The sequence below is a fragment of the Phycomyces blakesleeanus genome, assembly GCF_001638985.1.
Source record: "Phycomyces blakesleeanus NRRL 1555(-) unplaced genomic scaffold PHYBLscaffold_15, whole genome shotgun sequence".
NCBI classification, from domain to species: Eukaryota; Fungi; Mucoromycota; class Mucoromycetes; order Mucorales; family Phycomycetaceae; genus Phycomyces; species Phycomyces blakesleeanus.
Window position 1 is genome coordinate 919644 of NW_017265148.1, and position 17652 is coordinate 937295.

The 17652-nt window shown below is 35.1% G+C and overlaps 4 protein-coding genes across 4 annotated transcripts; 1 reads left to right on the plus strand and 3 right to left on the minus strand.

Annotated features, from left to right (window-relative positions):
• Nucleotides 1-860: 860 nt before the first annotated feature.
• Nucleotides 861-5388, plus strand: PHYBLDRAFT_147475 (hypothetical protein; the record flags this gene model as incomplete). Its single annotated transcript, XM_018431873.1, has 9 exons — nucleotides 861-949; nucleotides 2835-2887; nucleotides 3052-3347; nucleotides 3426-3605; nucleotides 3924-4211; nucleotides 4305-4513; nucleotides 4593-4686; nucleotides 4889-5124; nucleotides 5163-5388. 9 exons carry the CDS (start codon nucleotides 861-863, stop codon nucleotides 5386-5388), a joined length of 1671 nt encoding a protein of 556 aa, XP_018289761.1.
• Nucleotides 5389-6212: 824 nt separating this feature from the next.
• Nucleotides 6213-7685, minus strand: PHYBLDRAFT_147476 (hypothetical protein; the record flags this gene model as incomplete). Its single annotated transcript, XM_018431874.1, has 4 exons — nucleotides 6213-6309; nucleotides 6463-6509; nucleotides 6570-6644; nucleotides 7569-7685. 4 exons carry the CDS (start codon nucleotides 7683-7685, stop codon nucleotides 6213-6215), a joined length of 336 nt encoding a protein of 111 aa, XP_018289762.1.
• A 4599-nt stretch (nucleotides 7686-12284) lies between these two features.
• Nucleotides 12285-14087, minus strand: PHYBLDRAFT_147477 (hypothetical protein; the record flags this gene model as incomplete). The annotated part of the gene is made up of 1 exon (XM_018431875.1): nucleotides 12285-14087. One exon carries the CDS (start codon nucleotides 14085-14087, stop codon nucleotides 12285-12287), a length of 1803 nt encoding a protein of 600 aa, XP_018289763.1.
• Nucleotides 14088-15296: 1209 nt separating this feature from the next.
• Nucleotides 15297-17125, minus strand: PHYBLDRAFT_72862 (hypothetical protein; the record flags this gene model as incomplete). Its single annotated transcript, XM_018442734.1, has 2 exons — nucleotides 15297-15960; nucleotides 15993-17125. 2 exons carry the CDS (start codon nucleotides 17123-17125, stop codon nucleotides 15297-15299), a joined length of 1797 nt encoding a protein of 598 aa, XP_018289764.1.
• Between the last annotated feature and the right edge of the window lie 527 nt (nucleotides 17126-17652).

Sequence of the window (17652 nt, forward strand, 5' to 3'; positions counted from 1 at the left end):
TGCTTATATGTTCAAGTCCAATTCCAAGTCTTGTCCAAGTCCAAGTCCAAGTCCAAATGTCCAAGCACTGTCCAAGCACTGTCCAAGTACTGTTCTAGTACTAGTCCTAGCACATAAATATATATAAACAAGTAGAGAAGTACACAAGTAGAGAAGTATACATACATATATACACACACACACAAACACACGCAATTTCTATTTTTGCTATTTATTTCTTACACACACACACACACACATACACACACACACACACACAAATACACACACACATACACACACACATACACATAGTCATAGTCATAGGCATACAAACATACATATACACACTTATATACATACATATATACATACAAAAGTAGAGGCGCATTTCTATCAAAGTCCAAAATCTGGGCTGTACCTCCAAGTCTCAAGGCCAAGTCGATTTCCAAGAAGGGGTCCAATGCAAAATTCCAAAAGCAAGTTCCAAAAGAAAAACCAAAAACCAAAAACCAAATCCGAGGCCTATACTAAGTCCTGCAATAAAACGGGCATATACTAAGTCCTCCACTCCAAAAGGATCAAATCCAAAAACCGAGGCGTAGACCAAACCCTATCAGAAATGATCAGGCACATATTAAGTCCTCCACTCCAAAAGGATCAAAAGAAATCCGACCCTGAGGCCTATACTAAGTCCTGTCCAAAAATTACACAGGCATATACTAAGCCCTCCTCTCTCTCTCAAAAAAAAAAAAAAAAAGCAAAAAAAAAGCAAAAAAAAAAGCAAAAAAAAAAAGCAAAAAAAAGAGCAAAAAAAAAAGCAAAAAAAAAAGCAAAAAAAAAAACAAAAAAAAAAGCAAAAAAAAAAAACAAGAAAAAAGATGAACAAACCGGAAGAACTCTGCATTGGAACCTGGACCTGGATTGAAGCAAAGCTGCGAACTGGAACAAGACTCTGGATTAGGACAAGGTATGAAATCCCTTTTTACACATATACATACAAAGCAAATGAAGTCTTTGATCAAAAACAAAAAACAAAAAAAAATGCTCAAAAAAAGAAGCTCAAAAAAACAGAAAGAGCAAAAAGAGCAATACCAAAACCCCCTTCTCTTATACTTTTCAATATCAAAACCCATCCTTTTATTACTATTCCATGAAATTGACTGGACAAAAAAAAAGAAGTAAAAAAAAAATCAAAAAAAAAAATCAAAATCAAAAATCAAAATCAAAATCAAAAAGTCCAAATTATCCCCTTTACTATGTGTGCTGTGTTCGGACAAAAAAAATTAAAAAAAAAATCAAAAAAAAAATCAAAAAGTCCAAATTATCCCCCTTTATTATGTGTGCTGTGTTTGGACAAAAAAAAAAGCAAAAAAAAAAAAAAAAAAAAAGTCCAAATTATCTTTTTTATTCTTTTCAATATCAAAATCATCCTCTTATTACTATTCCGTGAAATTGACTGGACAAAAAAAAAAATCAAAAAAAGAATCAAAAAAACAAGAAAAAAACAAAAAGTCCAAATTATCCCCTTTATTATTTTTCAATACCAAAATCCTCCTCCTCCTATCACTCTTAGATTATATTGACTGGACAAAAAGAAGAAGAAAAAAAACGGACAAAAAAAAAAGATCAAAAGAAATATCAAATGGACCAAAAAAAAAACCGACTGGACTTGACTGGAACCGACTGGACTGGACTGAAGTAGCATGAACTTGACCATCTTATATTATATTATATTTAATTTAACTTATATTTCCTTTATACAAACCTTTGAATAATAAAATTCCCCTCATATGTCTTTGATATCATATTTATATTTCTGTCTCTTTTTCTTTGGTGTCCTATATGGAGTTTACTGTTAGAAAGCCCAAGGAAAGAGGGACTTTGTAAACAATTTAAGCATGGAAAAATGTAAAATCTTAGTGTGGCTCGTTTCTCTTGATAGAACTCATAGCAGAAAATGTAAAATAGTGATCTCGGAAGACAGGGTTTCGCATTAACAAATAAGAATATGAGATCAATTATTTGAGGTAGTCACAGGTTAAATGCTAAAAAGTCGACCATTCAAAAAATATGGTCCGTGATTCCGAAACAACGGCATAACGATGATGTTTATGTTTTATGTACACACCGTAAATTCCATATAAGTTATCTTATGGTTATAACTACTTATTGAATTATGTATATATAAAGCTCAGAGAAGAATATGATTTTATCCAAGATGCTTTATATGGAGAATACAAGGCAACGATTGGGATCGTCAAAGACGAGTTGTTAGAGCAGCTTCTTGCTCTTAAGAGTGCAAACCTCTTTATCTCGACATATTAAAAAAAACGCCCACATATATATATGCAAAAGTTGAATTCACACTAAAAAAACAAAGCCTGTCAAAGAAAAAGAAAAACACGGCAGATTTGATCCAAAGTATATTAAAATTTGTTAGCCTACTCCAGCAACATTGCATATCTTACAAAACATGCTTTATTTCGTTGATGCAGCTGGATACAATACCGGTTTGATTAGTGGGAGAGGGTGATAAAAAAAACCCCCCAAACAAGCATTGAATCTTTCACTTATGCTAGTCATATTATATCAAAGTGTCAAAGACGTTGGGCGAAAATGGCTGCAGGTGATACAGACGCACAACTATTCCTTCAGTTTGTCAAGAAAGCCGCAGCGAGCTTAGATAGAGACAATGTCGTTTCCCATTAATTTATTATGGACAATAATGACACACATACAGCTAAACTTTTAAGATATTACTTACACAGCCACACGAGGCACAGGTGTCATATCCTTCCCTTATATCACTCATTCTTGAACCCCCTAGAGGAATGTTTTTCAAAGTTAAATAGTTTGGCTAAAAGAAACCCTGGTCTCTCTGCTGATGAAGCTGTAAAACGTATTAGTAATTAGTATAATACAGCTCACAACAACTACGTTAACATAGAATATTTGTATACTAAATAAGAAGCGGTTTCCTCTGCTATACAACCACACAATTTCTCACATGGAAAAACGTTATATACCACCATGCAAAAACTTTACCTATCTCACTTATCTTACTTACAGCAACTAATGGACCCATTTCGTACTCCCCAGTACTGACAAAAGCTGCCCGAGATTTTCATCGACAATTTTGCTCCTCATCCATACACTATGCATATGCATATTCTGACCTTGCTATATTCCGCAATTTCTTGTCTGTCCCCTATATTCATTTAACTTGGTCTGATAGTTGCCTGGTAGCGGTTAGTTTTAAGCTCACTGCCACCCACGAAACAGAAAATGGATTGTGTCGCAACAACCCTCAAATTGCCTGCAATCCCACCTTTTGTGATAAACTCGAAGATTACATTTATACTATTGTCTTTCTTTCCTCCTCATATATGTTCCCACAAGACTGATGAAATAAAAACAAACACAAACCGACTACTTTCATCAAGTCATTCACTAAGTACAGCACCCAGACACTCGCCACATTAGAGGCTAGACTCCAAAATAAACGCTGTGGTATACACATCATAATTGAGCGAAGAACAGACTCCACAACCAGACACTGGTTCCTTCTTGCTAATGGACCTGGCAAGTTAACAATATCCAGAGCCGTTACACGCCAGACACATGTATACTACACACTCATACAATGCAAACCAACCATAATACAACAGGGATTTGTTTTACAGGAATTTTAATAGTAATAGATATAAGCAATACTCTCTTGTGTCGCTACAAAATAACACTCTCACAGTATTCACTTTTCCCATTATTGGCGTATTAATCCAATAACAATCCCGAATACCTCAAACGCAACACGCTTATCCACAAGTTCAGGCATCATCCAGCCCAGCCTTTTTTAATTAACCGTCGTTGAAAGACGGTTACAACAAGTCCAGCCAGAGAGATTTAAGGCCCTTGTCCTCCGTGCTGACAAACACCGGTAGGAGAATGGAGAGATCTCAGCAGAATACCTCAGATGTACAGTTTCCGAACGACAGTCTCGAAAAAATACTAATCCTCTTCGCCATTCCTCTACAGACCATTTGCACACTGCGATTGCTAGCATGACCGAGGCGGCTGCTGCATTCTGTGAAGCTTCGTATACGCCTAAGCAAGTAGACCAGATACCCATAGACAATGTACTTCACAATCTACCCCAAGACTTTTACCTCTCAAATACCAGGTGTTCCTCACTGGCAGCCACATCTTCCGTTGCCAACATACGAGAAGGAGTGTCTCGGTCTCCGAGAAGAATCCCTCCATGACCAGATGGACTCCCTCATGAGACTCTTCAACTAGTATTTAATTATCCTTCCTGCACCCAGATACTTACCCAAGTTTACAACAAAGTTATCACGGGTGGTCGATTCCTGCCATCCTGGAAAGTCATTTGTGTGTTCCTGCTACCAAAGAAAGACAATCTTTCTCTTTTGAAGATCTTGCGACAAATTACCCACGTCAACGCTGATGCCAAGGGTTTCACTAGTCTTCTTAAAGCCCGCATGGTCAAAGCAGCTAGATCCATTTTAACCCCGTATAAAACTAGATTCGTCTATGGCTTTTTTTCTTACTGAGAATTGTATTCTTACGAAGCTGGTTACGTGCTATACAAGTTCCACTAGTCCTTCCGGAATCCGTCTTCTCTTAGATCAGGAAAAAGCTTATGATCGGCTTAACTCTAATTATCTTAAGCAAGTTATAGTCCGAGTCAGTTTTCTTTCTTTCATTATAGCCTGTGCTTCTAATTTTCTCTCTCATCCAACCTTAATATTAACGTCAGTGGCTTTGTTTCTTGCCTTCTTTGTCAAGTGCGTGAGTTCGGAGAGGGTGACATCATTTATCCCGTTCTGTTAAACCTGTTCTTCGGCCCATTTTTGCGCCAACACATCCACAATCCATAATTTCCTAGATTTGTCATACAAGGCACTTTCAACTAACCCTCTTCTCCTCCCATAAAGCCACTCTACTATGCCGGCAATCTTTTGGTTTCCCTCTCGCAGATCCAGAATATATCATGGTCACAGCGCCACAGCACCATATCGCCACTTGCGCCCCTGCTTCAAATGCACGTATCAATCTTCACTACCTTGGATTCCCAGCCATTTTCTTTCTGACCCAAACAACCACTTCTGCTCACAAATACCAGTCAAAATAGAGCATGCTTTACACATCCTCCTCTTCAGGGCCTTGTCTATCCGCGGCTGTGCTCCCGTGATGAACTCTTTCATCTTCTCGAAATTCTGGCAGCTTTTTTATGTTGTATCTGTTTCCGGTACCTTTTTCGCAAATGTTGAATATCGTATTACCCGTTTTCTCCAAGACCGAAGCTTCATCCCAGTTAAAATGGGTGGATTAAAGGCTTTGAATCGAGAATTTCAGCAAGGTGCTCTTCAGCTTCATTGCCTTTAATCTCTATTTCACTCTTTTTCCTCTCTTTCTGGTCTGGGAATGTCTTGGTAAATACATCTTCTTGGTCATTATCTACCTGGTACCCATCCTATTCTTCGTCTCATTTTCCTGACCTCCGATCAACTCAATTTTGGTCATATAATAGTCCTCTCTTTAACCTTTTTGTCGCGTGTGATATCCGGCCTCATGATTTTGACTACACTGTGGTAAATCTGGCGACTTGTATGGATATTCGTCCGAGTTCTGTCTCTTTTATTCCTTATGGTTTCTCTTGCTTTTCCTTCTTCTTTGCGTCACTCCCAGATTCGGGATATTTACAAGATTGACCCAAGCTTGGTTATTCTTTCTAGACACTTATCTTCTTCCCCCCCTCGTTCATCACACATTCTTTGCAAAATATATCAGCTTATAGATTTCAACTCACACTCCTTTGAAACCTTTGTATCTCATGCTTGTCTACCTCAAAGAACCTTGACTACTCAATTTGGTAACCTTATGATATACAGTCGCTCCGAAGTGGATCCATCTACACTTTTGTCATTCCATATGCATCTTCCAATATCTGCTTACGGTTATTTCATCGCAGGGTTTCTTGTCAATCAGTTATCTATACCGTGTTCCTATTGCATTCTCACCTCTTACTTGGCATTTCTTTGCAAATGATAACCTTTTTTTTTTCTTCCTCAAAATGATTTCTCTTTGTATAACTCTATCGAACTTCCCCACTGGCAGATGTTTCGGCACACGCAATTTTGTATTTTTTTCTTAAACCTCCGATAGTCACAATGTATTGTACAAGTTTACCTTCCCACTTCCCCTTGAACTCACTCTACAGCCCGCTTCCATAATTGGTCAAGTTCTTTTCGCTTTGTAGCAACACCATTGAGATCTTGTATATGATAAATCTCCTTTTCGTTGCTACTAATGTCACCACCAGAGATAGTTTTCTACTTCACTACTTACACAGTAAAGAAAACCTAGATCAACACTCATTTTCAGTCTAGATATCTAGCAATTTAATATCTTATACTTCACAAAAACATTAAATCCAAAAAAAAAAACAAGTTTTAATACCTTTTAAGCCTTTTAAACAAGAGTCCCACCAACAAACCAGAGCTCTGCTACATACAAACAAAAAAAAACTACTGTATTTTCTTTGACTAACAAGAAAAATTATATACCTCTGTGCTGGAGTAATTAAGGTCATCAACCCTGAGGAGTATTCGCCAGTCAACACTTTGAAAGTGAAGAGTAGGCTGCATTAAATATTGTTAATCTTGAATGTAATCGATTGTGACGTTTAATTATTGTTTCTATTCTTGTTTGTAGGTCATTCACTACACAGTGATTAGGCTTTTGTTTCTATACGCTAATTAGCTAGTACCTAGTGTTATTTATTTATTTATTTATTAAAAAAAAACGAATTTCGTCCGCTGAATTCGTTTCAATTTTTGAAACGGCCATCTCCTTGTATGCTTCGGAAATGGTGTCAACTACATTAAAAGCGTGTTAAACTTGTAAAATCACAAGCAACAGCATTCAATGTTCAAAAATATTATCAGTTGGGGGACTAATGTATGCAGATTGAGTTTTTTGTTTTCAATCTTCACACAAAGTCTTTTATTGTAAATTAGATTAAACAACTATTACGCGTAATTATATTTTGAATGGTGAGATTAAAAGAGAGCCATTCAGTTCTAAAATCAGTCTACTTTGTGTAATAGCACAAATATTCAAGGAAAAGCTGTTTTTAAGCGGTACTTATAATCAAGTTCTTTCTACATTTGACATCTTGTAATTACCGTGTCAAGGTTATTAATTACTCATTATCATTTTTCTTCAACTTAAATGCACAATAAAAGACAGATGTTTTTTGGAGACATGGTTTTAAATAGTTTTTATTTGAAAGAAAATTTTATTTATTAACATCTATACTTATTACTATTATTACTATCTACTTAATTTTTCTATATATATAAAAAGGATACAAAGGGTTGTCAAGCTCTTAGTCCCCACACAAGGTGGCTCAATCTCCCCCAGGACGAAAACCTGGCTTGACGGCGAGGGAGGCGGACAGCAGAGTATTATCTCAGACTGAACTCATCACGCTTTTACAAGCGGCACAACTGCAGAGGGGGCCAAGGACTACACGGCATGAAGCACATGTAACACATCTTTACCCGCGCTTCACAGCAATGGCGTCCCGTCCATGACCCATGTCTGATGGCGCCACTTTGGGGCAAAGTACCGGCTGTCGTCACTGTTCTGTGGTCATCGGTTTTCATAACTACATTCATAGCTAGAAATTCCTAATCGACAGCCGCATTAAAGAAAGAAAGAGAAAAAACGAAAACCAGAAAAAAGAAGTACTTTTATCTTTTTTTCTTTACCACTCAAAAGAAAAAAAATAGATGGGACTATCCCAAAAAAGGGAAATTCCATATGATTCCTAAAAGATTTTCATGCATAATCAGTCCATCAATCGATAGCCTAACATAACAACAGAAAGTCATTTTTGTAATTTGCAGAGAGCATCCTATCTGTCACTATATTATATACAATATACTGTCTGTAGCATAAAATACAAGAGGTTACGTTTGATGCTAATGATGACAGTAATTTTGATAGCATTTCTGGGTGGATTCCTTTAGCAAAGAGAAAGAGAAAAAGAAAAGGTATAGTAAATATTTTCATAAAGAAACACAATACAAGCAGCTATTTAATTTTGGGGTATATATATATATATATATATATATTACAAAATTGTTTTAATAAAGCTATATGAAATATTGCTTTCCATTGAGAAAGATTACAACAGACCGATATAGTCTCACACAAACATTTGAAGAATTTATGAGAGTAGACAGATGTCAAATACTTGAAAGGTATGAATATAGATTTTTATAAGCTGTAGGTGGTCAATAAAATTGAAAGAGATGCTTTTTTTTTTCATTATTATGCCATATATACATACAAGCACATCTATAAGATAGGGTAGGTCAGTCAAGTAGACTTGTGATATTATTGATTACAAGCACAAGCTATAAGAGAAATATATAAAAGAAAGGGCAAGGTAGTAAAGAAATATAAAATATGAAGAGCCAGAGAAACAAAGTAGCAAGGAATCTTATTTTACCAATTAATATTCTGGGAACTTTTGCTGGAATGCAAGATAACAAATCATTTCTCTCCGCAAGTTGCTGTACATAACGAAGTAAACTCAAAATTAACAGTGAATAAATGCTTTAAAATAGTCATAGTCCAATTTAGTTGTATGGTTGACAGGGTTAGTGTGTGCTTATACGTTCACAAAGTAGCCGGGAAGAATAAAAGTAGGTCAACTCGATGAGCTTTATAAAGAGCTTGTGCTTACTAGATTAGTAATTTTGTTAAATTCTTCCTATATATATAAGTAGCTTCACCATTCAAGAAACAAAGATAATTACTAAACACATTTAGCAAGCCCTCAAAATCATTTTCTGTGTGATAATAATGACAGGCATTTTCTCATGTATTGACTAGCAACTAAGTAATTTGATATCACCAAGGCTGCCAAAGTTACAAACAGCTTACTAATACTGACTTAATTTAGTATATTTGGATGGCTCCAGTAATGGTATTAATATTTGGTTTGATTGAGTAAAGTGTGAATAAGAAAATAAAACCATTATCTCATGAATCTAAACTGGATCAATCTCGCTCTGTTTAACAAAACCGCTATTGACAATAACGGCTTTATTATACATATTTCTTCAGTTATATATCCTGCTGTATCAGTGTCTTATGCTCTATAATTTCAAAATCCAACGTGATTGAACTTACACAATGGCAAGATTATCGTACCGTATTTTTGACTTTTATGCGCTAAAATTTTTATTCAAGCACTATAGTAAGTTTGGTGACTTTTATGGATATTCCTCTGGTTTTGGTTTGTTTTGTTCCCCACGGCCTCCCTACTATTTCTTCCGTTTGATAGGCATTTTTGCACACACGTTTTGACCTTTAATCTAATGTGTTCAATTTCCACAATACACTGTACAATTTGATCATCCCACCTCTTCTTGGCCTTACCTTGCTGTCTGCTTCTATCCTTAGTTCTGGTTTTTAGCCTTGGACCAACACAATTTGGTTCTTGTATCCAATTAATTACATTTTGTTATTATCAATGTTGTTTCCACATCTAATTCCCTACCACCCAGGCATATATTAAAGAGAATTTCTATCAGCACCAATTCCCTATATATATCTTTCAATCGCACATTCTATTTTATATTTTACAAGAACACAAAAACACAAAAACATTTAGATTATAAAAAAAAACAAAGACAAGGCGTGGCTCTCTTTACGTCTTTTTGGATAAGATTCTGACCAATAAGCCAGAGCTTCGCTCTATACAAACAAAAAATTGAAACAAGAATTTGTTACCTACATTTAGAGTTAGCCACAAACATAAATAGCTGCTATACTGTAAAGCTCAGATAATTACAAAAATCCTCAATTAACTAATATCGTTATCCTTTTAATAGGGAACTTAAATGATATTTATACTTTGTAAAGTGATTAAATTTTACCTTTGTGTCTATTCATCAGCTGTAACTCACTTCATTATTACTATCACCATTGAAACAGGCAGTGTTAGTTTATGTGATACATTGACCCAAACGGTTAAAAGCAGAAGAGATATATATCAATCTCCTCTAGCAGTTCTTTAGCCCAACTAGTGGCGATCGGAAGCTTTTTCTCTCGAAAAAGTCGAAAAGAAAATAAAAATGCTGTGTAAGAATATTCTTTATTGCTTTCGTCTTTTGGTGTTTATATAGATATTTTGTTAGTTAATAATGTACTACTAAGCTATTACTAAGATGCTGTAATAAACTATGCTCCTTTAGATAATTGATCAAGATAAGTTTTGTAACGGTTAAGCATGTATTTAAGTCTGAGATCGCTCATTTTTAAACAAAAAAAAGAAAGCTATGTTTGTGACATGATTTTAATAGAGCAAATGAAATGGTGATGTATTGATACAATGGGTGTGCTATAAAATCTTTTACTATGGTAATGAACTGTAATGTGAACCAGGTTCACGAAAGGAAATAAAGCCTATTAACAACCCGGTCCATTAACACGCTTATACTCAGAACCAGTTACCCGATATATTACAGCCAAGTTTCAATGTGATAGAGATGATGTGTACTTGTAGCAATTTTCTATCACACTACTACAAATGTATGTCCCTTCTAATACAAGGCAGAATAATAGCTTTAGATAAGTATAAAAAGTACCATATCGATTATATACTTTTATACATACAGTTTGACAATAATATACCACAAAGATGGTCATATCTGCTGTAATGCTTTTATTATTGTTATTATTTAGTATATTTAAGCCCCAAAGATTATTACTGATGAGCAATATTGCTTTGAATAATCATATGCATACCATTAATCATCATAGACTCTATACATCCCACCAAATCGATCAAGACTAAAAGTTTCACCAACTCTCCGCATCCTAGCTTATCTACCTACCTTCACTTGACGACATAATTACTGAAAGAACATAATTGGCTTAAACAGGCAATTGTTATATAGTTTAAATATTGTTGAATTTACAGCTGAAATGAAAGAAAAAAAATTGCTAAATAAAAAGGATCATTTTGGTCAAAATGGGAAATTAAATATAGAAAATCAGCTATATATCTACATCGGTTAAGAAAAGGGTCTTTAAGTTTGTATATAATCTGATGAGACACATAAAGACCCACTATCTAAAGATTGTCTGACATTGATTACTCAAATATTGATCAAAACGTCAAGACGTTTCAATTGAAAAGAAACCCCATTAATGTTAACATTTGGGTTATTTTTATCACACGGGCATGTTTCATATCAATATTTATTTAGGGTATACACCTCTAATTTTTTTATAAGGATTTCTTTACATAGCTAGAATAATATCAAGGCTTAAGAAGACCCAATGCTTGACCTTATACAAATCAATATAGTATCTGTGTGTTACCCTGGTTATTTATATATATATTACAAAAATATCCACTCAGTAATTTATTTAGCCTTGTGGTGTAAATAGATTATTTGCCTTTTTTTTATACTTCCTTAACAAATGTAGTCATTCTTAGAGTAGTTGATATCTCCCCGAGTTCGCGCTTGTTTCTGTTCAGACAAGTATTGGCAGGCCCGTATTTACGTTTTACACAATTTTACTTAATAGGAAAAAAAGAAATTTTTTCAAACTTTTTTTCAGTTGTCCTGTGAGTAAAAGTGGGCATCGAAAATGGACTTTTTTGGTGTAAATAGCCCAATTTACAGTGGATCAAGATTTTATAGAGTGAAAATGTGGGATGTTTTGGTCAATATTTGAGCAATCGATGTCAAAAAATATTGCTAAGATGGATCTTGATGTGTCTAACCAGGTTGCCTATAGTTATAGAGCCTATTAGCTTTATGAATAGTGATTTACAGCTGATTTTCGGTGTAGAATTTGCCAATTTGATCAAAATGATCATTTTCATTGTTAGCAATTAAGATTTTTATAATTTATATCTCGACACAACAGCTTTATACAGCTAGGACATAGGTATTAAGACACTGCTAATGAAATAGTAGCTTTCTCTAAAGAGACATATAAGAGATTTAAGGAAACAATAATTTGTATCTGATATGTCTTTAAACATTGATAAAAAGGTCAAATCCATGAAAGTTTAATATAATATATATGTGTGTGTGTATGTATGGCAATAGCTGAGATAGATATTCGTTGTCTTCTACAAGTATCGGATACATAGATTGATAACATTTTATTATACATACTTTTTAACTGAATATATATCTAGTAAGGAGAATTAATCTACAAATTTGAGACATAATTTATAACCTTTAACAGAAACGGCCAAAGTCAAAGAAAGAGTTTTTGACAGATTTAAACCGAAGTACTAATGTGCCTAGTTGAAGATCTCTTTTCCAAAATCTCTTTTGTAAATAACCACCACGATACTGTCCCATGTTTCCAAACTTTTTCTCATAACCTTTTCTGCGGATAAAGCTTTGATAGTATTTTTCAGCATATTCGATGTCACGCTTCCCAAGTTCCCATGCAGACATTTTGCTAATTTTGCCTGTCTTGATCAAAGATGTATGGTACCAGTTTGATCGAGTTGTTTGTTGTTTACGGCTTGAATTCGATTGATCTGTACCGACGTTATCCAGTTGCTCAATAGCAAAACTTTTGACAGGACTACAGTTCAGTTGGATACTAAAAAGTATCAATGTGTTCAATTGTGTAAACGGCATATCAAGCACCAACTGTCCAGTTTTCTTGAAACGTAATCCATAAAGTTGAACAGAGCTTAATTTAAGGATAGAAAGGGTTTTACAGCACACGGATACGTATTTAAGAACATGTGCATTGGTTTCGCACCTTATCAATCTCAATTTCTTTAAAGGATGTTCGCTGAGACGGTATAGCGGAAGTCTCGAGAGACATATTTTGGAATTGTATAAATTCAATACTTTTAGTACCGGACATTTGTCTATAACAATATCTATCTCAATATCATAACGTGATTCCATGCGTAATTCAACTAGGTTTGGATATGAAAGGAAATTGGTTGTAATCGGTATATGAAAGTGAGAAAAGGTCAACTCCTGCCACGAAATCTGCAATGATTCGGAAATTGGTCTCATACATCGGTCGTGCCCATCCAGTGGCCCACCGGGAAATCGACAATCATAGACTCTAACGTTACTTATTTTTACGCCAAAGTGTTGAAGAGTGTCGTAGAATATTGAAAACGGCCATCCGTTCTGAGATCCAGTGAATGTAACTGCTGATTGTAGACGAGGAAAGAATTGATCAAGCGTTGCTAGTAATTTGATATCTTCTAAGTAGTGTTTCTGATTATAAGACATTGGGTCCATGTGGTCGTCTTTGAGGCCATCCTCGAATTCAATGTGAATTAAATTTGGTAATTTGAGTGCAAGATAAAATATCCAGGAAGCGTCAACGTAATCATGTTTATGGTGCATACTTGTAAGAGCATGTACTGGAGTAACATGTTTTATTTTATCAATATCATTTCGTGATATTGGCTCAAATGTGTAAGTGCATTTTAAAAACTCCAGCTGTGGCAATGTGTTGTGAAGGCAGTCAATGTCCTGCCAAGAAATAGTTTGCTCGTCGTCATATCCTGGATATCCTGACACGGCTTCTAGTGTAAGGTGGGTAAGACTAGGCAATTCTGACAGCTTTGTAAAAAGTTTTTCAAATATAACCGGAACACTGTATTCGAATTCCATTCTCAAACGTGACAGTAGCTTCCAGGAACCCCAATTAATTATGTAAAACCCTTGATGAGCTGTATACGGGTCAAGATAGTCAAGGCTTTTTATCCCACTGTAGATTCTCTGCAGCTTTGAAAAATTCTTCATGTCATCCAACGGTACGCAATCGAGAGTTAATTCTCGTACACGATGTGCGTTCTTGAAACAGACCCTGCCCATGTTGGATTCAGTGCTCATTTCTTTCATAATGTTGACTTCCTCGAATTTCGTCTCATGCCAAAAAGCATCTAGAAATGCTTCTGTCCAGTGTTTACAGACTAGTGCACAGTTTATCAATTTCTCCTTTGGAACTCTTGATGCAATATTTGAGAGAATTTCGTATGGTAATTGGGGTGCCATGTTTAATTAACGAATTGAGAGAGAGAGAGGAGGGTGTATTAAAGAAGTGATATTATACAGTGTTTTTACTTGAGCTTGAGACGATGTTAATTCTTTTTTTTGTCCAAAAAAGGTAAACAAAGTGTTCAAAAAATAAATTTTCATTCGTCCAAAAAAAAAAAAAACTAACATCGTCTGAATTCAAAGTAGAAACGCTGTACTGTAGATTATCGGGACTGACAAGATACTTCAAGTTTAAGTTTAGCGTCAAATGATCGATGATGCCTCATAGTATATGGAATTCTTATTTTAAAGCCAAAACGAAACTGACAGCTACCTAAGCTTTAATCGTTTTGTGATAATATTTCTAGAGTATTTATCACATTAATTTATAATGGTAAAAGACCATAATTACTTGGTACTCGCCATCCATAACTGTATAACATAGATTCTTGCTATAACTTTATTGATAATTATAAAGTCAGTATGGCGTGTGATAACTAAGCACTAAAAGAAATCCACGGCAGCCATCAAGAATAATGTTGAATATTAAATCCTAGATGAAAATGTAAAGGTAAATACGATTAGTGTGTACATACGAATAAAAACATATAAAAATAGTCAATAGTAATATCGGCTGTTCATAGACTCTCTTTGCATCTATCTAAAGCTGTGTTTAGTCCACCAAGGTTATACTGGTGTTGGCGTTTATTCTCGCTTCATGAAAGGCTCATTCAAGTTCTCAAAGGTAAGCCCCTCATTGAGGCTCTGACCTATCTGGAAAGGCATTTCTAATCTTGGTATCCGCTACTATGCTGCTAATTTTTTCTAATTGTTCCTTGTTTCATATTGTATTCTTTGTATATATCTATATATCGCCTGTATTCTCAGCAGACGTGTGTATTTACTACTTTTCTATAACCCGTTTTCATTAACAAGAGACTTTTCCGTGCTCCTTTTTCACTATTAAAATATCTTATATAGCCGTAACACTTTAATATTTGTATTGTATCCATTCAAGCATTCATTCAAATCATATTGGTAGCCTATTGTGTCCTAAAGGTCTAGGCTCCAAACCCCAAATTTACACACAAAAGATATATATACAATTCGTCTGCTATGTGTATATGTATATTCAACCAGTCATATAGACCTAATTAAATGATGTTGATTTAAAATAGGGTTTCTTCTCTTTTTAAAGATAAATAAACACATCATTAATAAGCTTTATCAAGTAGCTTTATTGGCACAAAAATAAAAGTTTTTGACAGATCTAGAATGAAATAATACAACGCCCCGCTGAAGATCTCTCTTCCAAAATCTTTTTTGTAGATAACCTTTCCGATATTGTCCCACATTTCCATAATTTTTCTCATAGCCTTTTCTGTGGGTAAAGCTTCTGTAGTATCTTTGAGCATATTTGACGTCGTGCTTCCAAGGCTGCCATGAAGATATGTTGCTATTTGGGTTTGTTTTGTCCAAGTGTGTGTGTGACCAGCTTAAATGCTCTGCTCCCTGGTAATGGTCTGGATCCAACTGATCATCATCGGTACTATCCGTTTGTTTGATACAAAAATGTCTGACAAAATCATAGCTTAACTTGATGTTATAAAGTACCAATGTTTTCAATTGTGTAAACGGCATTTCAAGAACCAGCTGCCCGGTTTTCTTCAAACGCAATCCATCAAAAGTAACGAAATTTAATTTGATCCACAAAAGGTTTTTGCAACGGGAGGATAGGTATTTGAAGACATGTGCATTGGCCTTAGAATGTGAAATGTCCAGTCTTTTTAAAGTGTGTGAACGGTTGGGTACAATGGGTGATTCGAGAGACATATTTTGGGCCGATGTATTTTCAATACTTGTAGTGCTGGGCATTTGTCTATAATAATGTCTATTTCGACAACAGATGATGATTCCAAGTACAATTCAAATAGGTTTGGATACGAGGATATATAGTTACTAATTGGCATTTTAAATCGAGGAAAGTCCAAACTCTGCTTCGAAATCTTTAGTGATTCTGATATAGGCAGTAAACATCTGTTGTGGCTATATATACTCTGTTCCCCCCCTTTGAGAATATTCACTGTAACGCTCTCTGGATTAACGCCAAAATTACGGAGAGTATCGTAGAATATCGAGAATGGCCATCCGTTGTGCGATCCTGTGAGTGTATTTACTGATGTCAAACAAGGAAAGAATTGATCAAGCGTGGCTAGCAATTGAATATCTTCTTGATGTCTATTTCGACTGTAAACTATTGAATCCTTTGCGTTCTTTTTGTCACTGTCGAAAAATACGATACTGCATAGATTTGGGTACTTGAGTGCAAGGTAAAATATCCAGGAAGCATCAAGAAAATCATAATTATAACCTATGCTTGTGATAGTATGTGCTGGAGTAATGTGTCTTATTTTTTCAATGTCGTCGTTTGGTATTGGTCTGAAGGCTGGATTAGAGTCTAGATATTCTAACTTTGGGATAAAATTATGCATTGATTCAATTACGAGCCATGGTACACTTTCATCTTCTTCGTCGTCGTCATCATACTCAATATCGTATGTGTATAAAGGTTTTGAATTCAGTGTAAGGTGAGTGAGGCTGGGCAATTTTGATAAGCCTTCAAAAAGCCACGTTAGTTGCTCAGCGTCCTGGTATAAACAAGTTATTTTCAAGTGCGACAATAAGGTCCAAGGACTCCAGTCATTTAAACATAAATATGCATACTCTAAGGTATCTTCAGTGTATTCGAGATGTTTTATCCCACTAAAGATTGTCTGCAGCCGGGAAACGCACTCAGTCTCCTCTATATCGTTTACTTTTACATATTTTATAATTAATTTCCACACCCGGTGTGCATTCTTGAGACAGATGTTGTCGTGCTCGGTTTCATTATATATATATTCCATAGTATTAGGCTTGAGTTTTGTCGTATGCCAATAAGCGTCTAGGAAAACTTCTTTCCACTGTTTGCAAACTTGTGCGTAATTAAGTAGGTCATTTTTATCGGCTATGCCTGCAATCTTTGAAAGAATTTCGTTCGGAAGGTTTAATGCCATTGTACAAAATAGAAAGAGAAAGACATTGTACATGTAAGAAGGCCAATAAATAGTAAAATATCCAGCAAGATTGTGTCACAATTTAATTAAAGCATCTACCTGTGATTTTCTCCATAACATGCTATTAATATGCTAAATATATTTTATGGTCAAGTAAGTCTAGATATAAGCCTACCATTGAATATATTGTATGAATTTCAGGACACACTATTTTGTCTTGAAGTATTAGACGAAGACACTGGACCCTAGACAGGTAAACAAAATAAATTCGCCCGGTTAGATAGAAAGGCCATGGCTCGCCAGAGAACTTTGACCCTGTAGGATTGCTGCTCAAATAATTCAAGTTAAATACCTCCCACCTCGTACGGATCTTATTTGAACTTAATCTCTGAGAATATGGTAAAATATACTGATATATTGATTGATGGATTGATTGTTTTTTTCTTTCTTTACTTCACAGTGAAGGTACTATTAATTGCGTCTTTACCTGTATGATTATCTATGGATAGTTTCTTGGTGTGTACTTG